At 51.2% G+C, this 27,108-nt stretch overlaps 4 protein-coding genes and 2 pseudogenes across 4 annotated transcripts; all 6 read left to right on the top strand.

The window, feature by feature from the left end:
* Positions 1 to 2,260: 2,260 nt before the first annotated feature.
* On the top strand, positions 2,261 to 4,342 carry LOC134417913 (inositol 1,4,5-trisphosphate receptor-interacting protein-like 1). The gene is made up of 3 exons (XM_063155782.1): positions 2,261 to 2,407; positions 2,747 to 2,907; positions 3,013 to 4,342. Exons 1-3 carry the CDS (start codon positions 2,261 to 2,263, stop codon positions 4,340 to 4,342), a joined length of 1,638 nt encoding a protein of 545 aa, XP_063011852.1.
* A 4,074-nt stretch (positions 4,343 to 8,416) lies between these two features.
* LOC134417912 (inositol 1,4,5-trisphosphate receptor-interacting protein-like 1) lies at positions 8,417 to 10,055 on the top strand (annotated as a pseudogene).
* A 3,665-nt stretch (positions 10,056 to 13,720) lies between these two features.
* On the top strand, positions 13,721 to 15,479 carry LOC134417911 (inositol 1,4,5-trisphosphate receptor-interacting protein-like 1; annotated as a pseudogene).
* A 1,421-nt stretch (positions 15,480 to 16,900) lies between these two features.
* Positions 16,901 to 18,493, top strand: LOC134417910 (inositol 1,4,5-trisphosphate receptor-interacting protein-like 1). The gene has a single exon (XM_063155781.1). The coding sequence runs from the start codon at positions 16,901 to 16,903 to the stop codon at positions 18,491 to 18,493; it is 1,593 nt and encodes a 530-aa protein (XP_063011851.1).
* A 3,055-nt stretch (positions 18,494 to 21,548) lies between these two features.
* LOC134417909 (inositol 1,4,5-trisphosphate receptor-interacting protein-like 1) lies at positions 21,549 to 23,333 on the top strand. The gene has a single exon (XM_063155780.1). The coding sequence runs from the start codon at positions 21,549 to 21,551 to the stop codon at positions 23,331 to 23,333; it is 1,785 nt and encodes a 594-aa protein (XP_063011850.1).
* Positions 23,334 to 24,754: 1,421 nt separating this feature from the next.
* Positions 24,755 to 26,347, top strand: LOC134417908 (inositol 1,4,5-trisphosphate receptor-interacting protein-like 1). The gene has a single exon (XM_063155778.1). It carries the CDS (start codon positions 24,755 to 24,757, stop codon positions 26,345 to 26,347), a length of 1,593 nt encoding a protein of 530 aa, XP_063011848.1.
* Positions 26,348 to 27,108: the final 761 nt, after the last annotated feature.

Here is a 27,108-nt window from a genome sequence, read left to right as displayed (position 1 = left end):
TGCAAAATGCAGGGCATGTCTCCATCCAGGCTGGAAAGAAGGAGCCCAGTGCTGCAGGGTGGAGGGGTTCCTTTGTGAAAGTCAGCACAAGTCCCAAACCCCTGAGGTGATTTTGAAGGTACACAGCTTCTAGACACAAGCTATTGCCAAAGTGTTTGTTAGCGTTGCCTGTTCCTCAGAGTGTGGACTAATCTCCACCCTTCATTCCCCATGTTTGCTTTCTTTCGTAAGACTCATGCCTTTCTGATTGCAAGCAATGGGCTTATGCGGCTGCAAGTAGCTGGGAGGTTGCTGAGCTGAGCTGAGCTGAGCTGAGCTGGTAGGCTAAGCAGAGCAGTAGAAGTGATTCACAGTCAGTGAGTTGACCTCAGGTCCTTCAAATAATGCAGTCCAAGAGGATTTTGCCAGTATTTCCACTGGAAGCTTACCATGGGTATCTTGCTTTTTTCTGTGTTTGATTGGCTGGTGCATTGGGAGGGACGAGACTGAGAAATGGTTGAGCAAGACATGAATGAAATTACTTTTTTCTTTAGTTAGTCCTAAGCATCTCAACCTGAAGTTCTAGGGAGAGGAGGAGTAGTAGAGTTCATTTAAAGCTGCCTTTTTCCCAGGGCCAGCAAATTCATAGGCTCTTTATCACTCTGGGTCTAATAATGTGGGCTTTCAGAACAGCTTTAGCTATAGGTGAGTCTAAACCATCTCCTTCAGAGTAGGGCAAAGGTTTTCTCTTGTCTACTTGATGCTCAAGTAACTGGAGGTCAGAAGAAATTATCCCCCATATTCTTCATCTTAGTTACTCCCGTGCCTCGAGTGAGAACTGTGATGAGACTGAAAGCTTGTCATCAGAAGAGAGTTAAAAGGAGCAGGGTGATATGGATTGCTGAAACACAGTAGCCTGTGAAATTCATGGCTCTCTCCTGTTTCCTCCTGTCAATGCCTGTGAATGACTGATCAGTCGCTGCTCTTATCCTGTCTTCCTCTTCTTCCCTCCCTGCTAAGTAACACTTGGGACTAGAAACTGTTCAATAGTGATCTCATTTTGATGGCAGAATTTAGAAGGCATTGTTTGTTATTATATAGGATGGTTCAGAAAACTGTGTTTTCTGAGTGCAGCCAACTCTTGTGTCATGGGTGGAGAAAAGAAAGGCAATTATTCAGACATTCTGTGCTCTGTGGACCCTCAGCTGATAAAGAGATCATCCAAAAAGACTTTGAGAAGCCCAAGGGAGCAAAAACCTCCTGCTGTGCTGTGATCAGCATCAGAGAAACTCTTCCCAAGAAACAGCTCCATCATAGGCAGTAGCAAGGATCTCCAAGCAGAAAAATAGCAAGGAAAGAGGTTTGTATCCAGGATGGCATCCAAATGCAGACATGTCTACGTACCATACAAAAAAGATTTTCCCTCAGAATGGCTGTCATGCTAGGGTAGCCATTTGCAGCAAGTGTCAGGATGAGCACATCTTTGTGTGCTCTTGTGGGAGGGTACATTAGAGTGGAATGAGCTAAGCTTCAAAAGTTCTGTATTTCAAGAACTTTTCTTTTTCCATTTTAAAAGTTGTATTTCATGATTACAGTGGCTTGCCCAATCTTCAGCCAGACTATTGATCAGCCATCTCTGGTGTAAGAAGTAGTTTGTAGGGGCCTGTGGATTTTTACACTGCTGTGCAAACCATAAGTTGGTTGTGTGTGATCTTTTGTCAGTCAATAAACAGATCTGTGGAAGCGTTCCTAATTCAGTAGGGAAACCCTGACACATCTTTGTTTTCACAAAAGGTCTGTGACACAGGACAGGGCTGGTGTAAAGTAAGTGTAGGCCTTAACACAGGATGGCATTACAACTTCCTCTACATCATTCAAGCAGTGTGGATTTCTTTATTTCTCACTAAATTAGTAAATAATATCAACTGATATGACATGTTGCCCCCAAAGTAATTGTCACAAATGGGTGCGCTTGAGATCACACAAAAAAAATAGGATCTAATCCCAGGTGGTGTGTCAAGGCAAAGGCCTAACAAGTATTTCGCAGACCACACTGCAGCCTGGAAAGGAGCAAGAGAGGGGAGATGCACCACCAGAGTAATAAATATGAATATTAATAGCAAAAAAGTTCCATATTGAATAATAAAAAAAAACTTATACCTGTAGACTGAAAACATCCTTGGGTCATGTCACCCAAATTTATATTTGAAAAGAGTTGCGTGGCAGGGCCCTTGTGCCTGCTCTGTCAAGGGAAGCTCTGGGGTTGCCAGGTTCCCGAGTGATGGGTCTGCACTTGGTGTCTGTTGGGGCTTTGGGTGCCCAGGGCCATGATGAGTTCCCTGAGCGGGCTGGGGAGGGCGGGCGGGGCTGGCCTGTGATGCGCTCTGGGTTCTGTGACAGCACAGGGGCCGTGTCACAATGGGGGCAGGTATAAAAGGCCTCAGCGGGTGCCGTTGCCCCAGTAGAGCCTGGGCAAGCGGTGAGCGCACAGCAGTGAGGAGAGAGGGCTGAGTGAGGCCAGGGGCTGCAGGAGGGCTGGGGCAGGAGCTCCGGTACCGGGCCGTGCGTTCTGCCCCTGCACCCAGGGCCCACCCCGGCGTCAGCGCCTCGCTGAGGGCGCGGTGCTTGCTGGGGCAGCGGCGCAGGCCTGGCCGCCCGCCAGCTGCCGGGGGCCCTATCCTTCCTTCTACCACATCCCTGCGGCTCCTGCGCCCTAGTCTGTCTCCATTCCGGCCCCACTGAACCCCTTCTGTGTGTCCTCCTGCAGACCATGGCTTTTCTACCAATGATCTTCGTGCTGGTGCAAACCCTGATCCAGTACCCCCAGCCAGCTGGGGATGGGCTGGATGAGGCCATGCACCGGCGAATGAAGGAGCGTCAGGAGATGCTGGACCACGAGATGGCTCGGCTGCTGCAGGAGCTGGAGGAGCAGGACGAGGGCTGGGGAGCTGTGCTCTCTGGTGCCCTGCAGCAGTGGCCATTTTGGGTCCTTGCTGGAGTCCTGCTCCTCTTGGCCCTGTGGTTTACCTGCAGGAGAAGGAGCGGTGAGGCCAGCAACAATGATGTACGTGAAGGTGAAGACAGCGTAGATGGACAGGAAGGATGTATGGAGGTGAAGGTGCAGGAAAGCAGCGATGCCAGTGAACAGAGAAGCAGAGAAAAAGAAGACCATGATGGTGGCAAGGGAGAAAGTGGCAGTGATGGAATAGAAGACAGAGAAAAGACCCGATATGCGGGGAATGAACAAGGCATCCTTTTGGTGGACCGCATCAAGTGGCCTGTGGAGGACCTGGAGAGAGGCTGCTCAGTAATAGCTGAGCTGATGGAGAGCTTGACGCGTGTCTTTGTGGACACCGTGAGCAATAGCTTCTACCCAGTGCCTCAAGAAGCCATCGGATTGGGCAGTGCCTTTGAGGGTTGGAGTCCCCGTGACTGGGATGGGGTGTACCGTGTGCTGGTCCCACTGAATCCCCCACCAGGGCACGCCTTCCACCTGAAGCCGAACAGTGCAGGGCAGGTGGCAGACAGGACCTTCAACGTCTGTGTGGAGCTGGTGTGCACGTGCGAGAAGGAGCAGGTGGAAGAGAAGCCATTGTGCTTCTTGCACCACTCGCGGAAGGAGCTGCGGCGGAAGCACAAGCGCAGCCTCCTAGACACGCTCTGCACCGGCTCCTACCTGGACGTGGAAAAAACCTCCCGCTGGTTCTGCCACTTGGTGAGAAGCTCGTGGCTGCAAGTGCCTCAGTGGCACTCGTGGCACTTGGTGTTTCAGCCCTGCAGCCGGTCCTGCCGATTGGAGCTAAGCAAAGACAGGGAGAGCCTGACGGTGGAGATGCTCTTTGGGGTGCGCCGAGGGGATTCTGACATCTTTGTGAGCAGCCAGCCCACCAAGGCCACCATCACTGCAAGCACAGCATGGGCAGAGATGTACGCTGTGGCAGAGGCGAAATTCTTCCGGCACATCGCCAGGCAGCTGCCGTGTGAGAGCTTGCACCTGAAATGCCTGCAGCTCTTCACCTGCATCCTGAGGGGCACAGGTTTTTCCAGCTCTACCTGGAAGACTGTGGTCATGCACGTGCTGACCACAGTACCTCTGTCCCGGTGGCACAGGAGAGCATTTGCACGGCGGCTCTGGGATATCATGGCGTACCTGGACCGCTGCCTGCAGCTGACACACCTGAGGCACTTTGTGCTGGGCAATGAGAGGATTCCTGCCGAGATCAGCTTGCCACCAGCAATGCGAGGGGTTGTGCCACCCAACCTCTTTGAGCACCTGGCCCGAGATCCGGCCGCCCACAGAGAGGCAAGGCAAGCTTATGGTCGGCTGCGATTTCGCCTCGGGGTGCTGCTCTCCAGCCACTGAGAGGAGTTCCCTGCACAGAGCTGTGATGGGGTGTCACACCCGATGGCAGCCACCTGAGCTCTGCATAGCTGGTCCATTTGTCACTGGCATCCTGAAGCTGCTTTCCTGCTCCTGCGGATGGAAGATGCTGCAGATGGATTCGCTGTGCAGACGCATCGCTGGATGGCCTTGCCCTTCACCTTCCAGTTCCCACAGTGCTGCTGACCAAGTGTGTGAGGCAGAACCTGGCTCCACCTGCACATCTTGACGGAAGACAGTGAAGTGGAGAGAGGTTGCTTGGAACACCTTGAAGAGAGCAACCTAGACTGTTGAGGATTAATGTAGTTGTTTAGTTGTAGTTGTAGTTGTAGTTGTAGCTGTATTTTTAGCTGTAGCTTTAGTTGTAGTTGTAGCGGTACGTGTAACTGTAGGCGTAGCTTTAGTTGTAGTTGTAATTGTAGATTTAATTAGACTTGTTTATTAGTATTCCTTCTAGAGACCCTTTGGTTTAGACTGTTTTGCAAATTTACCCAGTTACTCTGAGTTTAGAGAATTTAGATATGCTACTGTATTTGCCTGTGTGGTTTTAAATAATGTTTGTGTATCGACGTTTATAAAATTAATAAAAGGAGATAAGTTTCTCAAATTGCCTGGAATGTCACTCTTCATATATAAACGTCTGTATCTTAGAGGACGTCCTTCCTATATCCCTATCTGAAATAAAGACTTTTTGCAAACAGAGATGTTAGATATATTAAGTGTGCTGCCTCTCAAGCATTCCCATAAATATCCTTGAATCTTGAAGTGAAAATGCCATGAAATGGCTGAAATTTAATATGGTGTTGAACTATAGTGTTTGAGAGCTAAGAGGCTAGTGAAGGCACCAGAATTTTTTAATTAAGTTATTTGGCGTTTTAGGATGGTATTAAATCTTCCTGTGCATCATCCAGGCAACCTATATTTCTTTCAGGAAAATTTTTCACTAAATCTGGAACACAGCATTAGCCTACATGACATCCTGCCCCAAAACTAATATCCTGCCCCATAACTATAAATACGAATAATAAAAAATGTCCCCCACTGGTATTAACTAAAAGGGTACACTTGTATACTGAAATCATCCGTGGGTCATGTCACCCAAATTTATATTTGAAAAGAGTTGCGTGGCAGGGCCCTTGTGCCTGCTCTGTCAAGGGAAGCTCTGGGGTTGCCAGGTTCCCGAGTGATGGGTCTGCACTTGGTGTCTGTTGGGGCTTTGGGGGCCCAGGGCCATGATGAGTTCCCTGAGCGGGCTGGGGAGGGCGGGCGGGGCTGGCCTGTGATGCGCTCTGGGTTCTGTGACAGCACAGGGGCCGTGTCACAATGGGGGCAGCTCTAAAAGGCCTCAGCGGGTTCTGCTGCCCCCGTAGAGCCTGGGCAAGTGGTGAGTGCAGCGCACAGAGGGTCAGGGCTGGGGCAGAAGCTCCGGTACCGGGCCGTGCGTTCTGCCCCTGCACCCAGGGCCCGGCCCCGGTGGCAGCGCCTCGCTGAGGGCGCGGTGCTTGCTCGGGCAGTGGTGCAGGCCTGGCCGCCCGCCTGCTGCCGGGGGCCCTGTCCTTCCTGCTGCCACATCCCTGCGGCTCCTGCGCCCCATGTCTGTCTCCATTCCAGCCCCACTGAACCCCTTCTGTGTGTCCTCCTGCAGACCATGGCTGTACTGCCATTGCTCCTCATGGTCGTGCAAAGCCTGATCCAGTACCCCCAGCCAGCTGGGGATGGGCTGGATGAGGCCACGCACCGGTGAATGAAGGAGCGTCAGGAGCTGCTGGACCACGAGATGGCTCAGCTGCTGCAGGAGCTGGAGGAGCAGGACGAAGGCTGGGGAGCCGTGCTCCTTGGTGCCCTGCAGCAGTGGCCATTTTGGGTCCTTGCCGGAGTCCTGCTCTTCTTGGGCCTATGGTTTACCTGCAGGAGAAGGAGCTGAGGCCAGCAACAATGGCAAGGACCAGAACTCCTGCAAGGCCTTGGGAGGAGAGAGAGGAAAAGAACAGGAAGACAGCACTGATTCAGAGGAAGGTGGAAAAACCACTGATGTGACTCTGGAGGCCGACAGCAGCGGAAGTGGAAAGTACAGAGAAAACAGTGATGTGGTCACAGATGAAGAAGAAGATGATGATGTCATTGAAGGGAATGATGACATGAAGGTGAAGGAAGACAGCAATATTTACAGTGGCAAAGGCCGTGACTTAAAGATGAAGGATTCCATGATGGGAATGTGCCAGGAGATAATAGTGCTGAAGGAACTGCAGAAGAACCTGGCAATGTTACTGGAAATGCAGAAGAACATCATGAAGGAAATGAAGGCCAAAACAAGGATTTGCAGGTGGAGCAAGATGAGGACGCCGGAAAGGAAGAAGAAGAAGATGGAAATGAAGAAAAAACTAATGGTCGGAATATGAAGACGGGCAACAACGATGGTGTAAATGAAGGTGAAGACAGCATAGATGGACAGGAAGAATACCGATGGCAGCCACCTGAACTCTGCATAACTGATACATTTGTCAGTGGCAATCCTCTAGCTGCTTTCCTGCTCCAGTGGAAGGAAGATGCTGCAGCACATGGATTCCTAATGCAGACACATCTCTGGGTGGCCTTGCCCTTCACCTTCCAGTTAGAAAAGTGCTGCTGACCAAGTGTGTGAGGAATTAACTGGCTCCACCTGCACATCCTCACAGAAAACAGTGAAGTTGACAGGGCACCTTGGAACACCTCAAAAACAGCAACCTAGCCTGTTGGGCGTAACGTAGTTGTTCAGTTTTTGTTGTAATTGTAGTTGTACTTGTAGCTGCAGGTGTAGCTTTAGTTGTAGCGGTAGATGTAGATTTACTTAGACTTGTTCATTAGCATTCCTTCTAGAGGCCTTTTAGTGATGAGTTTTGCAAATTTACCCTTAGTATAAGAGAATTTAACTACCCTAAAGTAGAGCCTTGTCTGCTTTTAAGTATTATTTGAATATCTATGTTTGAAAGGTTAATAAAAGTACATAAGTTTCTCAAAATGCCTGAAAAGACATTCTTTGTATTTAACCCTCTGTATCTTAGAGGATGTCCTCCCTCTACCCCTATCTGAAATATAGACATATTGCAAAGGGAGATGTTGGATATATTAAGTGTGCTGTCTCTTGAGCATTCCCATAGAAATGCTTGAAGCTTGAAGTGAAAATGCCTTAAGTGGCTGAAATTTTGAATGGTGTTGAACTATAGAGTTTGAGAGCTAAGAGGCTATTGAAGGCAGTAGAATTTTTTAATTAAGTTATTTGGCCTTTTTAGGATGGTATTAAGTCTTTCTGTGCATCATCCAAGCAACCTGGATTTATTTCAGGAAGATTTCTCACTAAATCTGGAACACAGCACTCGCGTACATGACATCCTGCCCCAAAACTAATAAGTATAAATACGAATAATAAAAAATGTCCCCCACCGGTATTAACTAAAAGTGTACACTTGTCTACTGAAAACATCCGTGGGTCATGTCACCCAAATTTATATTTGAAAAGAGTTGCGTGGCAGGGCCCTTGTGCCTGCTTTGTCAAGGGAAGCTCTGGGGTTGCCAGGTTCCGGAGTGATGGGTCTGCACTTGGTGTCTGTTGGGGCTTTGGGTGCCCAGGGCCATGATGAGTTCCCTGAGCGGGCTGGGGAGGGCGGGCGGGGCTGGCCTGTGATGCGCTCTGGGTTCTGTGACAGCACAGGGGCCGTGTCACAATGGGGGCAGCTCTAAAATGCCCCAGCGGGTGCCGCTGCCCCAGTAGAGCCTGGGCAAGGGGTGAGCGCACAGCAGTGAGGAGACAGGGCTGGGTGAGGCCAGGGGTTGCAGGAGGGCTGGGGCAGGAGCTCCGGTACCGGGCCGTGCTTTTTGCCCCTGCACCCAGGGCCCGGCCCCGGCGGCAGCGCCTCGCTGAGGGCGCGGTGCTTGCTGGGGCAGCGGTGCAGGCCTGGCCGCCCGCCAGCTGCCGGGGGCCCTGTACTTCTTGCTGCCACATCCCTGCGGATCATGTGCCCCACTGTCTGTCTCCATTCCAGCGCCACTGAACCCCTTCTGTGTGTCCCCCTGCAGACCATGGCTGTACTGCCATTACTCCTTGTGCTTGTGCAAACCCTGATCCAGTACCCCCAGCCAGCTGGGGATGGGCTGGATGAGGCCACGCACCGGCGAATGAAGGAGCGTCAGGAGCTGCTGGACCACGAGATGGCTCGGCTGCTGCAGGAGCTGGAGGAGCAGGACGAGGGATGGGGGGCTGTGCTCTCTGGTGCCCTGCAGCAGTGGCCATTTTGGGTCCTTGCTAGAGTAGTGCTCCTCTTGGCCCTGTGGTTTACCTGCAGGAGAAGGAGCGGTGAGGCCAGCAACAATGATGTAAATGAAGGTGAAGAAAGAGTACATAGACAGAAAGCATACACGGATGTCAATGTTGAAGAACAGGGTGACATGAATGTGGCGGCAAACACAAAGGAGGATAGAAAAGAAGGCAAACAAGGTAACATGGCTGCCTGTGAAAAAGAAGACCGTGATGGTGGCAAGGGAGAAAGCGGCAATATGTAAGACAGACAAAAGACCAGAGACATTGAGTATGAGCAAGGCATCCTTTTAATGCACCACCGAGAGTGGCCTGTGGAGGCCCTGGAGAGAGGCTGCTCAGTGACAGCTGAACTGATGGAGAGCTTGACGAGTGCCTTTGTGGACAGCGTGAGCAATAGCTTCTGCCCAGTGCCTCAAGAAGCCATCGGGGTGGGCAGTGCCTTTGAGGGTGGGAGTCCCCGTGACTGGGATGGGGTGTACCATGTGCTGGTCCCACTGAATCCCCCACTAGGGCACGCCTTCAACCTGGAGCCGAACAGTGCAGGGCAGGTGGCAGCAAGGACCTTCAGTGTCTGTGTGGAGCTGGTGTGCACGTGCGAGAAGGAGCAGGTGGAAGAGAAGCTGTTGTGCTTCCTGCACCACTCGCGGAAGGAGCTGCGGCGGAAGCAGAAGCGCAGCCTCCTAGAGACACTCTGCACCGGCTTCTACCTGGACGAGGAAAAAACCTCCCACTAGTTCTGCCACTTGGTGAGAAGCTTGTGGCTGCAAGTGCCTCAGTGGCATTCATGGTACATGGTGTTTCAGCCCTGCCGCCGGTCCTGCCGATTACAGCTGAGCAAAGGCAGGGAGAGCCTGACGGTGGAGATGCTCTTTGGGGTGTGCTGAGGGGACTCTGACATCTTTGTGGTCAGCCAGACCATCAATGCCAACATGATTGCAAACACGGCGTGGGCAGAGACATACGCTGTGGCAGAGGTGCAATTCTTCCGGCACATCGCCAGGCAGCTGCCGTGTGAGAGCTTGCACCTGAAATGCCTGCAGCTCTTCACCTGCAGCCTGAGGGGCACAGGTTTTTCCAGCTCTACCTGGAAGACTGTGGTCATGCACGTGCTGACCACAGTACCGCTGTCCCGGTGGCACAGGAGAGCATTTGCACGGCAGCTGTGGGACATCATGGCGTACCTGGACCGCTGCCTGCAGCTGACACACCTGAGGCACTTTGTGCTGGGCAATGAGAGGATTCCTGCCGAGATCAGCTTGCCGCCAGCAATGCGAGGGGTTGTGCCACCCAACCTCTTTGAGCACCTGGCCCGAGATCCGGCCGCCCACAGAGAGGCAAGGCAAGCTTATGGTCGGCTGCGATTTCGCCTCGGGGTGCTGCTCTCCAGCCACTGAGAGGAGTTCCCTGCACAGAGCTGTGCGGGAGTGTCACACCCGATGGCAGCCACCTGAACTCTGCATAGCTGATACATTTGTCAATGTATCAGCATGCAATGTATCAGCAGGCAATCCTCTAGCTGCTTTCCTGCTCCTGTGGAAGGAAGATGCTACAGCACATGGATTCGCTGTGCAGGCACATCTCTGAGTGGCCTTGCCTTTCACCTTCCAGTTCCAACAGTGCTGCTGACCTAGTCTGTGAGGCAGGAACTGGCTCCACCTGCACATCTTCAAAGATGACAGCGAAGTTCAGAGAGGTTGCTTGGAGCACCTTGAAGAGACCAACCTAGTCGTTTGGGGCTTAATGTTGTTGTTTAGTTGTAATTATAGCTGTAATTGTTAATGTAGTTGTACTTGTAAATGTAGCTGTAGCTTTAGTTGTAGCTGTAATTGTACTTGTAGCTGTAGCTTTAGTTGTAGTTGTAGTTGCAGCTGCAGCTGTAGGTATAGCTTTAGTTGAAGTTGTAATTGTAGCTTTAATTACACTTGTTTATTAACATTCCATGTCGTGGCCCTTTCTTGTGGACAGTTTTGCAAATTTACCCGGAGTACCTTAAGTTTAGAGAATTTAACTTCCCTGCTCTAGTTGCTTGTCTTCTTTCAAATAATGTTTGAATATTGTTTATAAAATTAATAAAAGAAGATAAATTTCTCAAATTGCCTGAAATGTGCCATTATTTGTATTTAACCCTCTGTATCTTAGAAGATGTCCTCCTTCTACCCCTATCTGAAATAAAGACATTTTGCAAACAGAGATGTTGGATATATTAAGTATTCTGTTTCTCTAGCATTCCCATAGAAATGCTTGAAGCGTCAATTGAAGATGCCCTGAAGGGCCTGAAATTTAATATGGTGTTGAACTATAGAGTTTGAGAGCTAAGAGGATATTGAAGGCACCAAAATTTTGTAATTAAGTTATTTGCCCTTTTTATCCTGGTATTAAATCTTCCTATGCACCATCCAAGCAACCTGGATTTCTTTCAGAAAAATTTCTCACTGAATTGGAAACAGAGCATTAGCCTACATGACTTCCTGCCACAAAAGTAATAAGTGTAAATACTGTTTTGGTTTGACAAGGAAGTGAGTTTTTTGTATTGTTTTGGTTAAATTAATAAGTGTTTAGATTTGAATATTGGCACTTCTTGGGGCTATTGAGGACATGGATATGTCCTCAATAGGAGATGAAAAGCAGAGAACTTTTAGGGAGAAGTTTTTTGGGTTTAGTTTGTGAAAGAGTGTTGTGGTGTGCTGTAATGTCCCATTTTGGCCTTCCAGGTCACTTTCCCAGGTGTGCCAATACCTCTCTCCCTTCCCCCTTGCCCCCATGCTGAGTGAGTCCTGTCACTCAGACTTAACATTCCAGCAAGGCATCGTGTGGTTGGTCAAGTTCAAAGGATGCCCCTATGCCCAGGGGTCATTGACCTGTCTGGGTGTCATCTTCCCCTGAGACCCTGCCCCTCTCACCTGGTTGGTGGCTCACCTGTACCTCCCCTCCCCCTGTCCCTGAGCTTAAAAGGTGATCAGACCATGCGGTCTGTGTTCTGTTGGAGCAGTTGCTCACGTTCAGACCTCTGTAACCATGGAATAAACCTCTGGACATTAAACCCTCCAGCAGAATCCTCTCCTTCTTCTCTTCACCATTGCCTGAAGCCATTCCTCCTGAGGTAACGAGGTCCCTTACAAGCCTGGACTTGTTCAGTGCCAGGCTGCAATCTCCAGCAAGCCAAGGTATCTCTGGGGTGACACACCGCAGTTGCTGCCTTTGGCCCAGCAGCGAGGGTCAGACTGGCCCAGGCACAATCTAACTGGTAATAAAAGAGGTCAGACTTTTTTTGTTTATCTGCAAGCTGGGTGAGGGAAGGGAAGAAATGCAGCTGGGTGAGGTAGGTTGGGGCTTTGGACAGAGAAGGGAGGTGAAGGCTTTTGCAGGATAGAAGGGTTGAGGAGTACTGAGAGGTATTAGGCAGTTACATGTTACAGGGCTTGCAAGGGTTGCAGGGGGAAGAGAGAGGCGAGAATCTTGACCTCATGTTCAGAAGACTTGATTTATTATTTTATGATATATATTACATTATTACTATGCTAATAGGAATAGAGAGAAAAAGTCTCAGAAGCTTGCTATGCTAAGAATAAAAAAGGAATGAATCATAAAGAAGCTCTCTGTGATTCTGTCCCAGAGAGAGCTCGGTCTCTGATTGGCCCTTAATTGTACACATGCAACATGGGCCAATCACAGGTGCACCTGTTGCATTTCGCAGCAGCAGATAACCGCTGTTTACATTCCTTTTCTGGGGCCTCAGCTTCCCAGAAGAGGGAAAAAATCCTAAAGAAAGGATTTTCATGAAAAGATGTCGGCGACAGTTACATTCTTCTTTTTTTAGGAGAGAGAGAAAGCTGCTGTTTGTGTTTGTGCTACTTTGAAATTTGATAGTACGGTTGGTTGAGGAGGAGAAGTGGGGGGTGTGGTGAGAAGGTGATTGGCAGGGCAGCTGTGGGAGTTTTGGACAGGTAGAGCTTGAGATTTTAACTTCTTTTTTAGATGATGGAAACTTTACAAATGTTGATTATTTTTTTAGAGATGAAATAAGAGGAAATGGGCAGGTGTGATGTAAGTTTGTGCAAGTGAAAGATGTCTGGGTGAAGTTGATAAGAATCCTAGGTGGGAGGAGATGATGGAGTGGCCTTTGGCTGGACTTTTCTTGTATAGCCATGGACAGAACCATTTTCCTGTGACACAAAGACTGCATTTAGGGGGAGGCAGTAGCTTAGAGCCAAGAGAGTACAGTGATATGAGGGAGTGTGTGAATAGAGATGACAAGTGAGGAAAGTAGAAGTGCCCGCCGTCTTCAGGGAAGAAGAAGAACTCTGTTCTCAAGACCCCTCAGCCCAAGGGGGTGAATTTAGGGGGACATGTGTCCCAAAAGTGAGAGACTGGTTTTTATAGAACTGAGCAAAGCATCCTTAAAAAGAGAACCCTAGAAGTAGCTCTGGTCCATGTGCAGTGGTGAGAGCACTGGGCATGGAAGGAAGAGGTCACGATGGCAAATGTTCTCTGGGTGATGCTACATGTGAAAGGAAACACAAGAAGTATCAACTGTGTTTCCAGGGGGAGCCTATGGTACAAGAACGACTACTCTCTTCTTAATGAATTGAGAACTGATTATCTGAAAGGTGGTAATAGACTGAGGGTTGGTAACTGAATTGAGAATCCAAGGTTTTGTACTACTGTAATGTATTAGAAATTTAGTAGGGGGAGGAGGAATGTTTTTAGAAGGCTTTCATTCTGAGTTCTGTGTGAGTTGCTTTTAAAATATAGTTGTAAGTTAATAAAGTTTTCCTTCTTTATTCCTAAATAAGAGCCTGCTTTGATCTATTCCTACTCACATCTCACAGCAGACACCAGATAGAATTTATTTGCATGGAGGCACTGGCATTCCACCAGCATCAAACCAAGACAATTTTAATAATAAAAAAATGTCCCCCAGTAGTAATAAATCAAAGACTACACTTAGTATACTGAAAATATCCATGGGACATGTCACCCAAATTTATATTTGACAAGAGTTGCGTGGCAGGGCCCTTGTGCCTGCTTTGTCAAGGGAAGCTCTGGGGTTGCCAGGTTCCCGAGTGATGGGGCTGCACTTGGTGTCTGTTGGGGCTTTGGGGGCCCAGGGCCATGATGAGTTCCCGGAGTGGGCAGGGGAGGGCGGGCGGGGCTGGCCTGTGATGCGCTCTGGGTTCGGTGACAGCACTGAACCCCTTCTGTGTGTCCTCCTGCAGACCATGGCTGTACTGCCATTGCTCCTCGTGCTGGTGCAAACCCTGATCCAGTACCCCCAGCCAGCTGGGGATGGGCTGGATGAGGCCACGCACCGGCGAGTGAAGGAGCGTCAGGAGCTGCTGGACCACGAGATGGCTCGGCTGCGACAGGAGCTGGAGGAGCAGGACAAGGGCTGGGGAGCCGTGCTCTCTGGTGGCCTGCAGCAGTGGCCATTTTGGGTCCTTGCTGGAGTCCTGCTCCTTTTGGGCCTGTGGTTTAGCCGCAGGAAAAGGAGCGGTGAGGCCAGCAACAATGATGTACGTGAAGGTGAAGAAAGAGTACATAGACAGAAAGAATACACGGATGTCAATGTTGAAGAACAGGGTGATATGAATGTGGCGGCAAACACAAAGGAGGATAGAAAAGAAGCCAAACAAGGTAACGTGGCTGCCATTGAAAAAGAAGACCGTGATGGTGGCAAGGGAGAAAGCGGCAGTGTGGAACACAGAGAAAAGACCGAAGATGCAGGGAATGAGCAAGGCATCCATTTAATGGACCACAGAGAGTGGCCTGTGGAGGCCCTGGTGAGAGCTTGCTCAGCAATACCTGAGATGATGGAGAGCTTGACGCATGTCTTTGTGGACAGCGTGAGCAATAGCTTCTACCCAGTGCCTCAAGAAGCCATCGGAGTGGGCAGTGCCTTTGAGGGTTGGAGTCCCCGTGACTGGGATGGGGTGTACCATGTGCTGGTCCCACTGAATCCCCCACCAGGGCACACCTTCCACCTGGAGCTGAACAGCACAGGGCAGGTGGCAGACAGGACCTTCAACGTCTGTGTGGAGCTGGTGTGCACGTGCGAGAAGGAGCAGGTGGAAGAGAAGCCATTGTGCTTCTTGCACCACTCGCGGAAGGAGCTGCGGCGGAAGCAGAAGTGCAGCCTCCTAGAGACACTCTGCACTGGCTTCTACCTGGACGTTGAAAAAACCTCCCACTGGTTCTGCCACTTGGTGAGAAGCTCATGGCTGCAAGTGCCACTTGGTGTTTCAGCCCTGCAGCCGGTCCTGCCGATTGGAGCTGAGCAAAGGCAGGGAGAGCCTGACGGTGGAGATGCTCTTTGGGGTGCGCCGAGGGGACTCTGACATCTTTGTGGTCACCAAGGCCACCATTACTGCAAGCACAGCGTGGGCAGAGACATACGCTGTGGCAGAGGCGAAATTCTTCCGGCACATCGCCAGGCAGCTGCCGTGTGAGAGCTTGCACCTGAAATGCCTGCAGCTCTTCACCTGCATCCTGAGGGGCACAGGTTTTTCCAGCTCTACCTGGAAGACTGTGGTCATGCACGTGCTGACCACAGTACCACTGTCCCGGTGGCACAGGAGAGCATTTGCACGGTGCCTGTGGGATATCATGGCGTACCTGGACCGCTGCCTGCAGCTGACACACCTGAGGCACTTTGTGCTGGGCAATGAGAGGATTCCTGCAGAGATCAGCTTGCCGCCAGCAATGCGAGAGGTTGTGCCACCCAACCTCTTTGAGCACCTGGCCCGAGATCCGGCCGCCCACAGAGAGGCAAGGCAAGCTTATGGTCGGCTGCGATTTCGCCTCGGGGTGCTGCTCTCCAGCCACTGAGAGGAGTTCCCTGCACAGAGCTGTGATGGAGTGTTACACCCGATGGCAGCCACCTGAACTCCTGAGGAAGGAAGATGCAGCACATGGATTCGCTGTGCAGACACATCTCTGGATGGCCTTGTCCTTCACCTTCCAGTTCCAACAGTGCTGCTGACCTCGCCTGTGAGGCAGAAACCTGCTCCACCTGCACATCCTCAAAGAAGACATTGAAGCTGATAGAGGTTGCTTGGAACACCTTGAAGACAGCAACCTAGCCTGTTATGGTCTTAATGTACATAATTTGTTTTAGCTGTAGCATTAGTTGTAGTTGTAGTTGTACTTGTAACTGTACATGTAGCTTTAGTTTTAGTTCTAACTATAGCTGTAGCATTAGTTGTGCATGTAACTGTAGCTGTAGCTTTCATTGTATTTGTATCTGTAGCTTTAATTAGACTTGTTTATTAGCATTTCTTCTAAGGGACCTTTAGTGTTGTTAGTTTTGCCGCGTTACCCTTAGTTTAGAGAACTGAACTGCAGTTCTATAGTGCCATGTCTTCTTTTCAATAATATTTGGATATCTATGTTTGAAAAATTAATAAAAAGTGGTAAATTTCGCAAATTGCCTGAAGTGCATCATTCTTTGTATTTAACTCTGGGTATCTTAGAGAATGTCCTTCCTAAATCCATATATGAAATAAAGACTTTTTGCAAACAGGGATGTTGGATATATGAAGTATGCGGTCTCTACATGACATCCTGACCCAAAAGGACTAATTATAAATACAACTAACAAAAAATGACCCCCACCAATATTAACTGAAAGCCTACACTTGTATACTGAGAACATCCGTGGGTCCTGTCAGCCAAATTTATATTTCACAAGAGTTGCATGGCAGAGCCCTTGTGGCTGCTCTGTCAAGGAAAGCTCTGGGGTTGCCAGGTTCCCGAGTGATGGGTCTGCACTTGGTGTCTGTTGGGGCTTTGGGGGCCCAGGGCCATGATGAGTTCCCTGAGCGGGCTGGGGAGGGCGGGCGGGGCTGGCCTGTGATGCGCTCTGGGTTCTGTGACAGCACAGGGGCCGTGTCACAATGGGGGCAGGTATAAAAGGCCTCAGCGGGTGCCGCTGCCCCAGTAGAGCCTGGGCAAGCGGTGAGTGCACAGCAGTGAGGAGAGAGGGCTGAGTGAGGCCAGGGGCTGCAGGAGGGCTGGAGCAGAAGCTCCGGTACCGGGCCGTGCGTTCTGCCCCTGCACCCAGGGCCCGGCCCCGGCGGCAGCGCCTCGCTGAGGGCGCGGTGCTTGCTGGGGCAGCGGTGCAGGCCTGGCCGCCCGCCAGCTGCCAGGGGCCCTGTCCTTCCTGCTGCCACATCCCTGCGGCTCCTGTGCCCCATATCTGTCTCCATTCCGGCCCCACTGAACCCCTTCTGTGTGTCCTCCTGCAGACCATGGCTTTACTAGCAATGATCTTTGTGCTGGTGCAAAGCCTAATCCAGTACCCTCAGCCAGCTGGGGATGGGCTGGATAAGGCCATGCACCGGCGAATGAAGGAGCGTCAGGAGCTGCTGGACCACGAGATGACTCGGCTGCTACAGGAGCTGGAGGAGCAGGACAAGGGCTGGGGAGCCGTGCTCTCTGGTGCCCTGCAGCAGTGGCCATTTTGGGTCGGTGCTGGAGTCCTGCTCCTCTTGGCTCTGTGGTTTACCTGCAGGAGGAGGAGTGGTGAGGCCAGCAACAATGATGTCAGTGAAGGTGAAGACAGCGTAGATGGACGGGAAGAAAGTATGGAGGTGAAGGTGCAGGAAAGCAGCGATGCCAGTGAACAGAGAAGCAGAGAAAAAGAAGACCATGATGGTGGCAAGGGAGAAAGTGGCAGTGATGGAATGGAAGACAGAGAAAAGACACGATATGTGGGGAATGAACAAGGAATCCCTTTGGTGGACCGCATAGAGTGGCCTGTGGAGGACCTGGAGAGAGGCTGCTCAGTAATAGCTGAGCTGATGGAGAGCTTGACGCGTGTCTTTGTGGACAGCGTGAGCAATAGCTTCTATCCAGTGCCTCAAGAAGCCATCGGATTGGGCAGTGCCTTTGAGGGTTGGAGTCCCCGTGACTGGGATGGGGTGTACCGTGTGCTGGTCCCACTGAATCCCCCACCAGGGCACGCCTTCCACCTGAAGCCAAACAGTGCAGGGCAGGTGGCAGACAGGACCTTCAACGTCTGTGTGGAGCTGGTGTGCACGTGCGAGAAGGAGCAGGTGGAAGAGAAGCCGTTGTGCTTCTTGCACCACTCGCGGAAGGAGCTGCGGCGGAAGCAGAAGCGCAGCCTCCTAGAGACGCTCTGCACCAGCTCCTACCTGGACGTGGAAAAAACCTCCCACTGGTTCTGCCACTTGGTGAGAAGCTCGTGGCTGCAAGTGCCTCAGTGGCACTCATGGTACGTGGTGTTTCAGCCCTGCAGCCGGTCCTGCCGATTGGAGCTGAGCAAAGGCAGGGAGAGCCTGACGGTGGAGATGCTCTTTGGGGTGCGCCGAGGGGACTCTGACATCTTTGTGAGCAGCCAGACCACCAAGGCCGCCATCACTGCAAGCACAGCGTGGGCAGAGACGTACGCTGTGGCAGAGGCGAAATTCTTCCGGCACATCGCCAGGCAGCTGCCGTGTGAGAGCTTGCACCTGAAATGCCTGCAGCTCTTCACCTGCATCCTGAGGGGCACAGGTTTTTCCAGCTCTACCTGGAAGACTGTGGTCATGCACGTGCTGACCACAGTACCGCTGTCCCGGTGGCACAGGAGAGCATTTGCACGGCGGCTCTGGGATATCATGGCGTACCTGGACCGCTGCCTGCAGCTGACACACCTGAGGCACTTTGTGCTGGGCAATGAGAGGCTTCCTGCCGAGATCAGCTTGCCACCAGCAATGCGAGGGGTTGTGCCACCCAACCTCTTTGAGCACCTGGCCCGAGATCCGGCCGCCCACAGAGAGGCAAGGCAAGCTTATGGTCGGCTGCGATTTCGCCTCGGGGTGCTGCTCTCCAGCCACTGAGAGGAGTTCCCTGCACAGAGCTGTGCAGGAGTGTCACACCCGATGGCAGCCACCTGAGCTCTGCATAGCTGGTCCATTTGTCACTGGCATCCTGAAGCTGCTTTCCTGCTCCTGAGGAAGGAAGACGCTGCAGATGGATTCGCTGTGCAGACGCATCGCTGGATGGCCTTGCCCTTCACCTTCCAGTTCCAACAGTCCTGCTGACCAAGTGTGCGAGGCAGAACCTGGCTCCACCTGCACATCCTGACGGAAGACAGTGAAGTGGAGAGAGGTTGCTTGGAACACCTTGAAGACAGCAACCTAGCCTGTTGGGGATTAATGTAGTTTTTTAGTTGTAGTTATAGCTGTATTTGTAGCTGTAGCTTTAGTTGTAGTTGTAGCGGTATGTGTAACTGTAGGCATAGCTTTAGTTGTAGTTTTAATTGTAGATTTAATTAGACTTGTTTATTAGCATTCCTTCTAGAGACCCTTTGGTTTAGACTGTTTTACAAATTTACCCAGGTACTCTGAGTTTAGAGAATTTAGATATGCTACTGTATTTGCCTGTGTGCTTTTAAATATTGTTTGTGTATCGACGTTTATAAATTTAATAAAAGGAGATAAGTTTCTCAAATTGCCTGGAATGTCACTCTTCATAGCTAAACATCTATATCTTAGAGGACTGTTGTGGTGTGCTGTAATGTCCCATTTTAGACTTCCAGGTCACTTCCCCAGGTGTGCCTGTACCTCTCTCCCTTCCCCGTTGCCCCCATGCTGAGTGAGTCCTGTCAATCAGGCTTAACATTCCAGCAAGGCGTCGTGTGGTTGGTCAAGTTCAAAGGATGCCCCTATGCCCAGAGGTCATTTGCCTGACTGGGTGTCATCTTCCCCTGAGACCCTGCCCCTCCCACCTGGTTGGTGGCTCACCTGTACCTCCCCTCCCCCTGTCCCTGAGCTTAAAAGGTGATTCAGAGCATGCGGCCGGGATTCTGTTGGAGCAGTTGCTCACGTTCAGACCTCTGTAACCATGGAATAAACCTCTGGACATTAAACCCTCCAGCAGAATCCATCCTTTTCCTCTTCAGCATCGCCTGAAGCCATTCCTCCTGACGTAAACGGGGTTCCTAACAAGCCTGGACTTGTTCAGTGCCAGGCTGCAATCTCCAGCAAGCCAAGGTATCTCTGGGGTGACACACCGCAGTTGCTGCCTTTGGCCCAGCAGCGAGGGTCAGACTGGCCCAGGCACAATCTAACTGGTAATAAATGAGGTCAGACTTTTTTTGTTTATCTGCAAGCTGGGTGAGGGAAGGGAAGAAATGCAGCTGGGTGAGGTAGGTTGGGGCTTTGGACAGAGAAGGGAGGTGAAGGCTTTTGCAGGATAGAAGGGTTGAGGAGTACTGAGAGGTATTAGGCAGTTACATGTTACAGGGCTTGCAAGGGTTGCAGGGGGAAGAGAGAGGCGAGAATCTTGACCTCATGTTCAGAAGACTTGATTTATTATTTTATGATATATATTACATTATTACTATGCTAATAGGAATAGAGAGAAAAAGTCTCAGAAGCTTGCTATGCTAAGAATAAAAAAGGAATGAATCATAAAGAAGCTCTCTGTGATTCTGTCCCAGAGAGAGCTCGGTCTCTGATTGGCCCTTAATTGTACACATGCAACATGGGCCAATCACAGGTGCACCTGTTGCATTTCACAGTAGCAGATAACCGCTGTTTACATTCCTTTTCTGGGGCCTCAGCTTCCCAGAAGAGGGAAAAAATCCTAAAGAAAGGATTTTCATGAAAAGATGTCGGCGACAGTTACATTCTTCTTTTTTTAGGAGAGAGAGAAAGCTGCTGTTTGTGTTTGTGCTACTTTGAAATTTGATAGTACGGTTGGTTGAGGAGGAGAAGTGGGGGGTGTGGTGAGAAGGTGATTGGCAGGGCAGCTGTGGGAGTTTTGGACAGGTAGAGCTTGAGATTTTAACTTCTTTTTTAGATGATGGAAACTTTACAAATGTTGATTATTTTTTTAGAGATGAAATAAGAGGAAATGGGCAGGTGTGATGTAAGTTTGTGCAAGTGAAAGATGTCTGGGTGAAGTTGATAAGAATCCTAGGTGGGAGGAGATGATGGAGTGGCCTTTGGCTGGACTTTTCTTGTATAGCCATGGACAGAACCATTTTCCTGTGACACAAAGACTGCATTTAGGGGGAGGCAGTAGCTTAGAGCCAAGAGAGTACAGTGATATGAGGGAGTGTGTGAATAGAGATGACGAGTGAGGAAAGTAGAAGTGCCCGCCGTCTTCAGGGAAGAAGAAGAACTCTGTTCTCAAGACCCCTCAGCCCAAGGGGGTGAATTTAGGGGGACATGTGTCCCAAAAGTGAGAGACTGGTTTTTATAGAACTGAGCAAAGCATCCTTAAAAAGAGAACCCTAGAAGTAGCTCTGGTCCATGTGCAGTGGTGAGAGCACTGGGCATGGAAGGAAGAGGTCACGATGGCAAATGTTCTCTGGGTGGTGCTACATGTGAAAGGAAACACAAGAAGTATCAACTGTGTTTCCAGGGGGAGCCTATGGTACAAGAACGACTACTCTCTTCTTAATGAATTGAGAACTGATTATCTGAAAGGTGGTAATAGACTGAGGGTTGGTAACTGAATTGAGAATCCAAGGTTTTGTACTACTGTAATGTATTAGAAATTTAGTAGGGGGAGGAGGAATGTTTTTAGAAGGTTTTCATTCTGAGTTCTGTGTGAGTTGCTTTTAAAATATAGTTGTAAGTTAATAGTTTTCCTTCTTTATTCCTAAATAAGAGCCTGCTTTGATCTATTCCTACTCACATCTCACAGCAGACACCAGATAGAATTTATTTGCATGGAGGCACTGGCATTCCACCAGCATCAAACCAAGACAATTTTAATAATAAAAAAATGTCCCCCAGTAGTAATAAATCAAAGACTACACTTAGTATACTGAAAATATCCATGGGACATGTCACCCAAATTTATATTTGACAAGAGTTGCGTGGCAGGGCCCTTGTGCCTGCTTTGTCAAGGGAAGCTCTGGGGTTGCCAGGTTCCCGAGTGATGGGGCTGCACTTGGTGTCTGTTGGGGCTTTGGGGGCCCAGGGCCATGATGAGTTCCCGGAGTGGGCAGGGGAGGGCGGGCGGGGCTGGCCTGTGATGCGCTCTGGGTTCGGTGACAGCACTGAACCCCTTCTGTGTGTCCTCCTGCAGACCATGGCTGTACTGCCATTGCTCCTCGTGCTGGTGCAAACCCTGATCCAGTACCCCCAGCCAGCTGGGGATGGGCTGGATGAGGCCACGCACCGGCGAGTGAAGGAGCGTCAGGAGCTGCTGGACCACGAGATGGCTCGGCTGCGACAGGAGCTGGAGGAGCAGGACAAGGGCTGGGGAGCCGTGCTCTCTGGTGGCCTGCAGCAGTGGCCATTTTGGGTCCTTGCTGGAGTCCTGCTCCTTTTGGGCCTGTGGTTTAGCCGCAGGAAAAGGAGCGGTGAGGCCAGCAACAATGATGTACGTGAAGGTGAAGAAAGAGTACATAGACAGAAAGAATACACGGATGTCAATGTTGAAGAACAGGGTGATATGAATGTGGCGGCAAACACAAAGGAGGATAGAAAAGAAGCCAAACAAGGTAACGTGGCTGCCATTGAAAAAGAAGACCGTGATGGTGGCAAGGGAGAAAGCGGCAGTGTGGAACACAGAGAAAAGACCGAAGATGCAGGGAATGAGCAAGGCATCCATTTAATGGACCACAGAGAGTGGCCTGTGGAGGCCCTGGTGAGAGCTTGCTCAGCAATACCTGAGATGATGGAGAGCTTGACGCATGTCTTTGTGGACAGCGTGAGCAATAGCTTCTACCCAGTGCCTCAAGAAGCCATCGGAGTGGGCAGTGCCTTTGAGGGTTGGAGTCCCCATGACTGGGATGGGGTGTACCATGTGCTGGTCCCACTGAATCCCCCACCAGGGCACACCTTCCACCTGGAGCTGAACAGCACAGGGCAGGTGGCAGACAGGACCTTCAACGTCTGTGTGGAGCTGGTGTGCACGTGCGAGAAGGAGCAGGTGGAAGAGAAGCCATTGTGCTTCTTGCACCACTCGCGGAAGGAGCTGCGGCGGAAGCAGAAGTGCAGCCTCCTAGAGACACTCTGCACTGGCTTCTACCTGGACGTTGAAAAAACCTCCCACTGGTTCTGCCACTTGGTGAGAAGCTCGTGGCTGCAAGTGCCTCAGTGGCACTCGTGGCACTTGGTGTTTCAGCACTGCAGCCGGTCCTGCCGATTGGAGCTGAGCAAAGGCAGGGAGAGCCTGACGGTGGAGATGCTCTTTGGGGTGCGCCGAGGGGACTCTGACATCTTTGTGAGCAGCCAGACCACCAAGGCCGCCATCACTGCAAGCACAGCGTGGGCAGAGACGTACGCTGTGGCAGAGGCGAAATTCTTCCGGCACATCGCCAGGCAGCTGCCGTGTGAGAGCTTGCACCTGAAATGCCTGCAGCTCTTCACCTGCATCCTGAGGGGCACAGGTTTTTCCAGCTCTACCTGGAAGACTGTGGTCATGCACGTGCTGACCACAGTACCACTGTCCCGGTGGCACAGGAGAGCATTTGCACGGTGCCTGTGGGACATCATGGCGTACCTGGACCGCTGCCTGCAGCTGACACACCTGAGGCACTTTGTGCTGGGCAATGAGAGGATTCCTGCAGAGATCAGCTTGCCGCCAGCAATGCGAGAGGTTGTGCCACCCAACCTCTTTGAGCACCTGGCCCGAGATCCGGCCGCCCACAGAGAGGCAAGGCAAGCTTATGGTCGGCTGCGATTTCGCCTCGGGGTGCTGCTCTCCAGCCACTGAGAGGAGTTCCCTGCACAGAGCTGTGATGGAGTGTTACACCCGATGGCAGCCACCTGAACTCCTGAGGAAGGAAGATGCAGCACATGGATTCGCTGTGCAGACACATCTCTGGATGGCCTTGTCCTTCACCTTCCAGTTCCAACAGTGCTGCTGACCTCGCCTGTGAGGCAGAAACCTGCTCCACCTGCACATCCTCAAAGAAGACATTGAAGCTGATAGAGGTTGCTTGGAACACCTTGAAGACAGCAACCTAGCCTGTTATGGTCTTAATGTACATAATTTGTTTTAGCTGTAGCATTAGTTGTAGTTGTAGTTGTACTTGTAACTGTACATGTAGCTTTAGTTTTAGTTCTAACTATAGCTGTAGCATTAGTTGTGCATGTAACTGTAGCTGTAGCTTTCATTGTATTTGTATCTGTAGCTTTAATTAGACTTGTTTATTAGCATTTCTTCTAAGGGACCTTTAGTGTTGTTAGTTTTGCCGCGTTACCCTTAGTTTAGAGAATTGAACTGCAGTTCTATAGTGCCATGTCTTCTTTTCAATAATATTTGGATATCTATGTTTGAAAAATTAATAAAAAGTGGTAAATTTCGCAAATTGCCTGAAGTGCATCATTCTTTGTATTTAACTCTGGGTATCTTAGAGAATGTCCTTCCTAAATCCATATATGAAATAAAGACTTTTTGCAAACAGGGATGTTGGATATATGAAGTATGCGGTCTCTACATGACATCCTGACCCAAAAGGAATAATTATAAATACAACTAACAAAAAATGACCCCCACCAATATTAACTGAAAGCCTACACTTGTATACTGAGAACATCCGTGGGTCCTGTCAGCCAAATTTATATTTCACAAGAGTTGCATGGCAGAGCCCTTGTGGCTGCTCTGTCAAGGAAAGCTCTGGGGTTGCCAGGTTCCCGAGTGATGGGTCTGCACTTGGTGTCTGTTGGGGCTTTGGGGGCCCAGGGCCATGATGAGTTCCCTGAGCGGGCTGGGGAGGGCGGGCGGGGCTGGCCTGTGATGCGCTCTGGGTTCTGTGACAGCACAGGGGCCGTGTCACAATGGGGGCAGGTATAAAAGGCCTCAGCGGGTGCCGCTGCCCCAGTAGAGCCTGGGCAAGCGGTGAGTGCCCAGCAGTGAGGAGAGAGGGCTGAGTGAGGCCAGGGGCTGCAGGAGGGCTGGAGCAGAAGCTCCGGTACCGGGCCGTGCGTTCTGCCCCTGCACCCAGGGCCCGGCCCCGGCGGCAGCGCCTCGCTGAGGGCGCGGTGCTTGCTGGGGCAGCGGTGCAGGCCTGGCCGCCCGCCAGCTGCCAGGGGCCCTGTCCTTCCTGCTGCCACATCCCTGCGGCTCCTGTGCCCCATATCTGTCTCCATTCCGGCCCCACTGAACCCCTTCTGTGTGTCCTCCTGCAGACCATGGCTTTACTAGCAATGATCTTTGTGCTGGTGCAAAGCCTAATCCAGTACCCTCAGCCAGCTGGGGATGGGCTGGATAAGGCCATGCACCGGCGAATGAAGGAGCGTCAGGAGCTGCTGGACCACGAGATGACTCGGCTGCTACAGGAGCTGGAGGAGCAGGACAAGGGCTGGGGAGCCGTGCTCTCTGGTGCCCTGCAGCAGTGGCCATTTTGGGTCGGTGCTGGAGTCCTGCTCCTCTTGGCTCTGTGGTTTACCTGCAGGAGGAGGAGTGGTGAGGCCAGCAACAATGATGTCAGTGAAGGTGAAGACAGCGTAGATGGACGGGAAGAAAGTATGGAGGTGAAGGTGCAGGAAAGCAGCGATGCCAGTGAACAGAGAAGCAGAGAAAAAGAAGACCATGATGGTGGCAAGGGAGAAAGTGGCAGTGATGGAATGGAAGACAGAGAAAAGACACGATATGTGGGGAATGAACAAGGAATCCCTTTGGTGGACCGCATAGAGTGGCCTGTGGAGGACCTGGAGAGAGGCTGCTCAGTAATAGCTGAGCTGATGGAGAGCTTGACGCGTGTCTTTGTGGACAGCGTGAGCAATAGCTTCTATCCAGTGCCTCAAGAAGCCATCGGATTGGGCAGTGCCTTTGAGGGTTGGAGTCCCCGTGACTGGGATGGGGTGTACCGTGTGCTGGTCCCACTGAATCCCCCACCAGGGCACGCCTTCCACCTGAAGCCGAACAGTGCAGGGCAGGTGGCAGACAGGACCTTCAACGTCTGTGTGGAGCTGGTGTGCACGTGCGAGAAGGAGCAGGTGGAAGAGAAGCCGTTGTGCTTCTTGCACCACTCGCGGAAGGAGCTGCGGCGGAAGCAGAAGCGCAGCCTCCTAGAGACGCTCTGCACCAGCTCCTACCTGGACGTGGAAAAAACCTCCCACTGGTTCTGCCACTTGGTGAGAAGCTCGTGGCTGCAAGTGCCTCAGTGGCACTCATGGTACGTGGTGTTTCAGCCCTGCAGCCGGTCCTGCCGATTGGAGCTGAGCAAAGGCAGGGAGAGCCTGACGGTGGAGATGCTCTTTGGGGTGCGCCGAGGGGACTCTGACATCTTTGTGAGCAGCCAGACCACCAAGGCCGCCATCACTGCAAGCACAGCGTGGGCAGAGACGTACGCTGTGGCAGAGGCGAAATTCTTCCGGCACATCGCCAGGCAGCTGCCGTGTGAGAGCTTGCACCTGAAATGCCTGCAGCTCTTCACCTGCATCCTGAGGGGCACAGGTTTTTCCAGCTCTACCTGGAAGACTGTGGTCATGCACGTGCTGACCACAGTACCGCTGTCCCGGTGGCACAGGAGAGCATTTGCACGGCGGCTCTGGGATATCATGGCGTACCTGGACCGCTGCCTGCAGCTGACACACCTGAGGCACTTTGTGCTGGGCAATGAGAGGCTTCCTGCCGAGATCAGCTTGCCACCAGCAATGCGAGGGGTTGTGCCACCCAACCTCTTTGAGCACCTGGCCCGAGATCCGGCCGCCCACAGAGAGGCAAGGCAAGCTTATGGTCGGCTGCGATTTCGCCTCGGGGTGCTGCTCTCCAGCCACTGAGAGGAGTTCCCTGCACAGAGCTGTGCAGGAGTGTCACACCCGATGGCAGCCACCTGAGCTCTGCATAGCTGGTCCATTTGTCACTGGCATCCTGAAGCTGCTTTCCTGCTCCTGAGGAAGGAAGACGCTGCAGATGGATTCGCTGTGCAGACGCATCGCTGGATGGCCTTGCCCTTCACCTTCCAGTTCCAACAGTCCTGCTGACCAAGTGTGCGAGGCAGAACCTGGCTCCACCTGCACATCCTGACGGAAGACAGTGAAGTGGAGAGAGGTTGCTTGGAACACCTTGAAGACAGCAACCTAGCCTGTTGGGGATTAATGTAGTTTTTTAGTTGTAGTTATAGCTGTATTTGTAGCTGTAGCTTTAGTTGTAGTTGTAGCGGTATGTGTAACTGTAGGCATAGCTTTAGTTGTAGTTTTAATTGTAGATTTAATTAGACTTGTTTATTAGCATTCCTTCTAGAGACCCTTTGGTTTAGACTGTTTTACAAATTTACCCAGGTACTCTGAGTTTAGAGAATTTAGATATGCTACTGTATTTGCCTGTGTGCTTTTAAATATTGTTTGTGTATCGACGTTTATAAATTTAATAAAAGGAGATAAGTTTCTCAAATTGCCTGGAATGTCACTCTTCATAGCTAAACGTCTATATCTTAGAGGACTGTTGTGGTGTGCTGTAATGTCCCATTTTAGACTTCCAGGTCACTTCCCCAGGTGTGCCTGTACCTCTCTCCCTTCCCCGTTGCCCCCATGCTGAGTGA

Source organism: Melospiza melodia, chromosome 4 (genome assembly GCF_035770615.1).
Source record: "Melospiza melodia melodia isolate bMelMel2 chromosome 4, bMelMel2.pri, whole genome shotgun sequence".
Classification (NCBI taxonomy): domain Eukaryota; kingdom Metazoa; phylum Chordata; class Aves; order Passeriformes; family Passerellidae; genus Melospiza; species Melospiza melodia.
The sequence above is the reverse complement of the archived record's forward strand: the minus strand, read 5'-3'. Positions and strand labels throughout refer to the sequence as shown.

Coding starts and splice junctions, on each gene's coding strand:
- LOC134417913 (XM_063155782.1), top strand. CDS start 2,261: ATGGGTCTGCACTTGGTGTCTGTTGGGGCTTTGGGTGCCCAGGGCCAT. Junction 2,408..2,746: donor CCGTGTCACAATGGGGGCAG/GTATAAAAGGCC, acceptor GTCCTCCTGCAG/ACCATGGCTTTTCTACCAAT. Junction 2,908..3,012: donor CTGCTGCAGGAGCTGGAGGA/GCAGGACGAGGG, acceptor GTTTACCTGCAG/GAGAAGGAGCGGTGAGGCCA.
- LOC134417910 (XM_063155781.1), top strand. CDS start 16,901: ATGGCTTTACTAGCAATGATCTTTGTGCTGGTGCAAAGCCTAATCCAG.
- LOC134417909 (XM_063155780.1), top strand. CDS start 21,549: ATGGGGCTGCACTTGGTGTCTGTTGGGGCTTTGGGGGCCCAGGGCCAT.
- LOC134417908 (XM_063155778.1), top strand. CDS start 24,755: ATGGCTTTACTAGCAATGATCTTTGTGCTGGTGCAAAGCCTAATCCAG.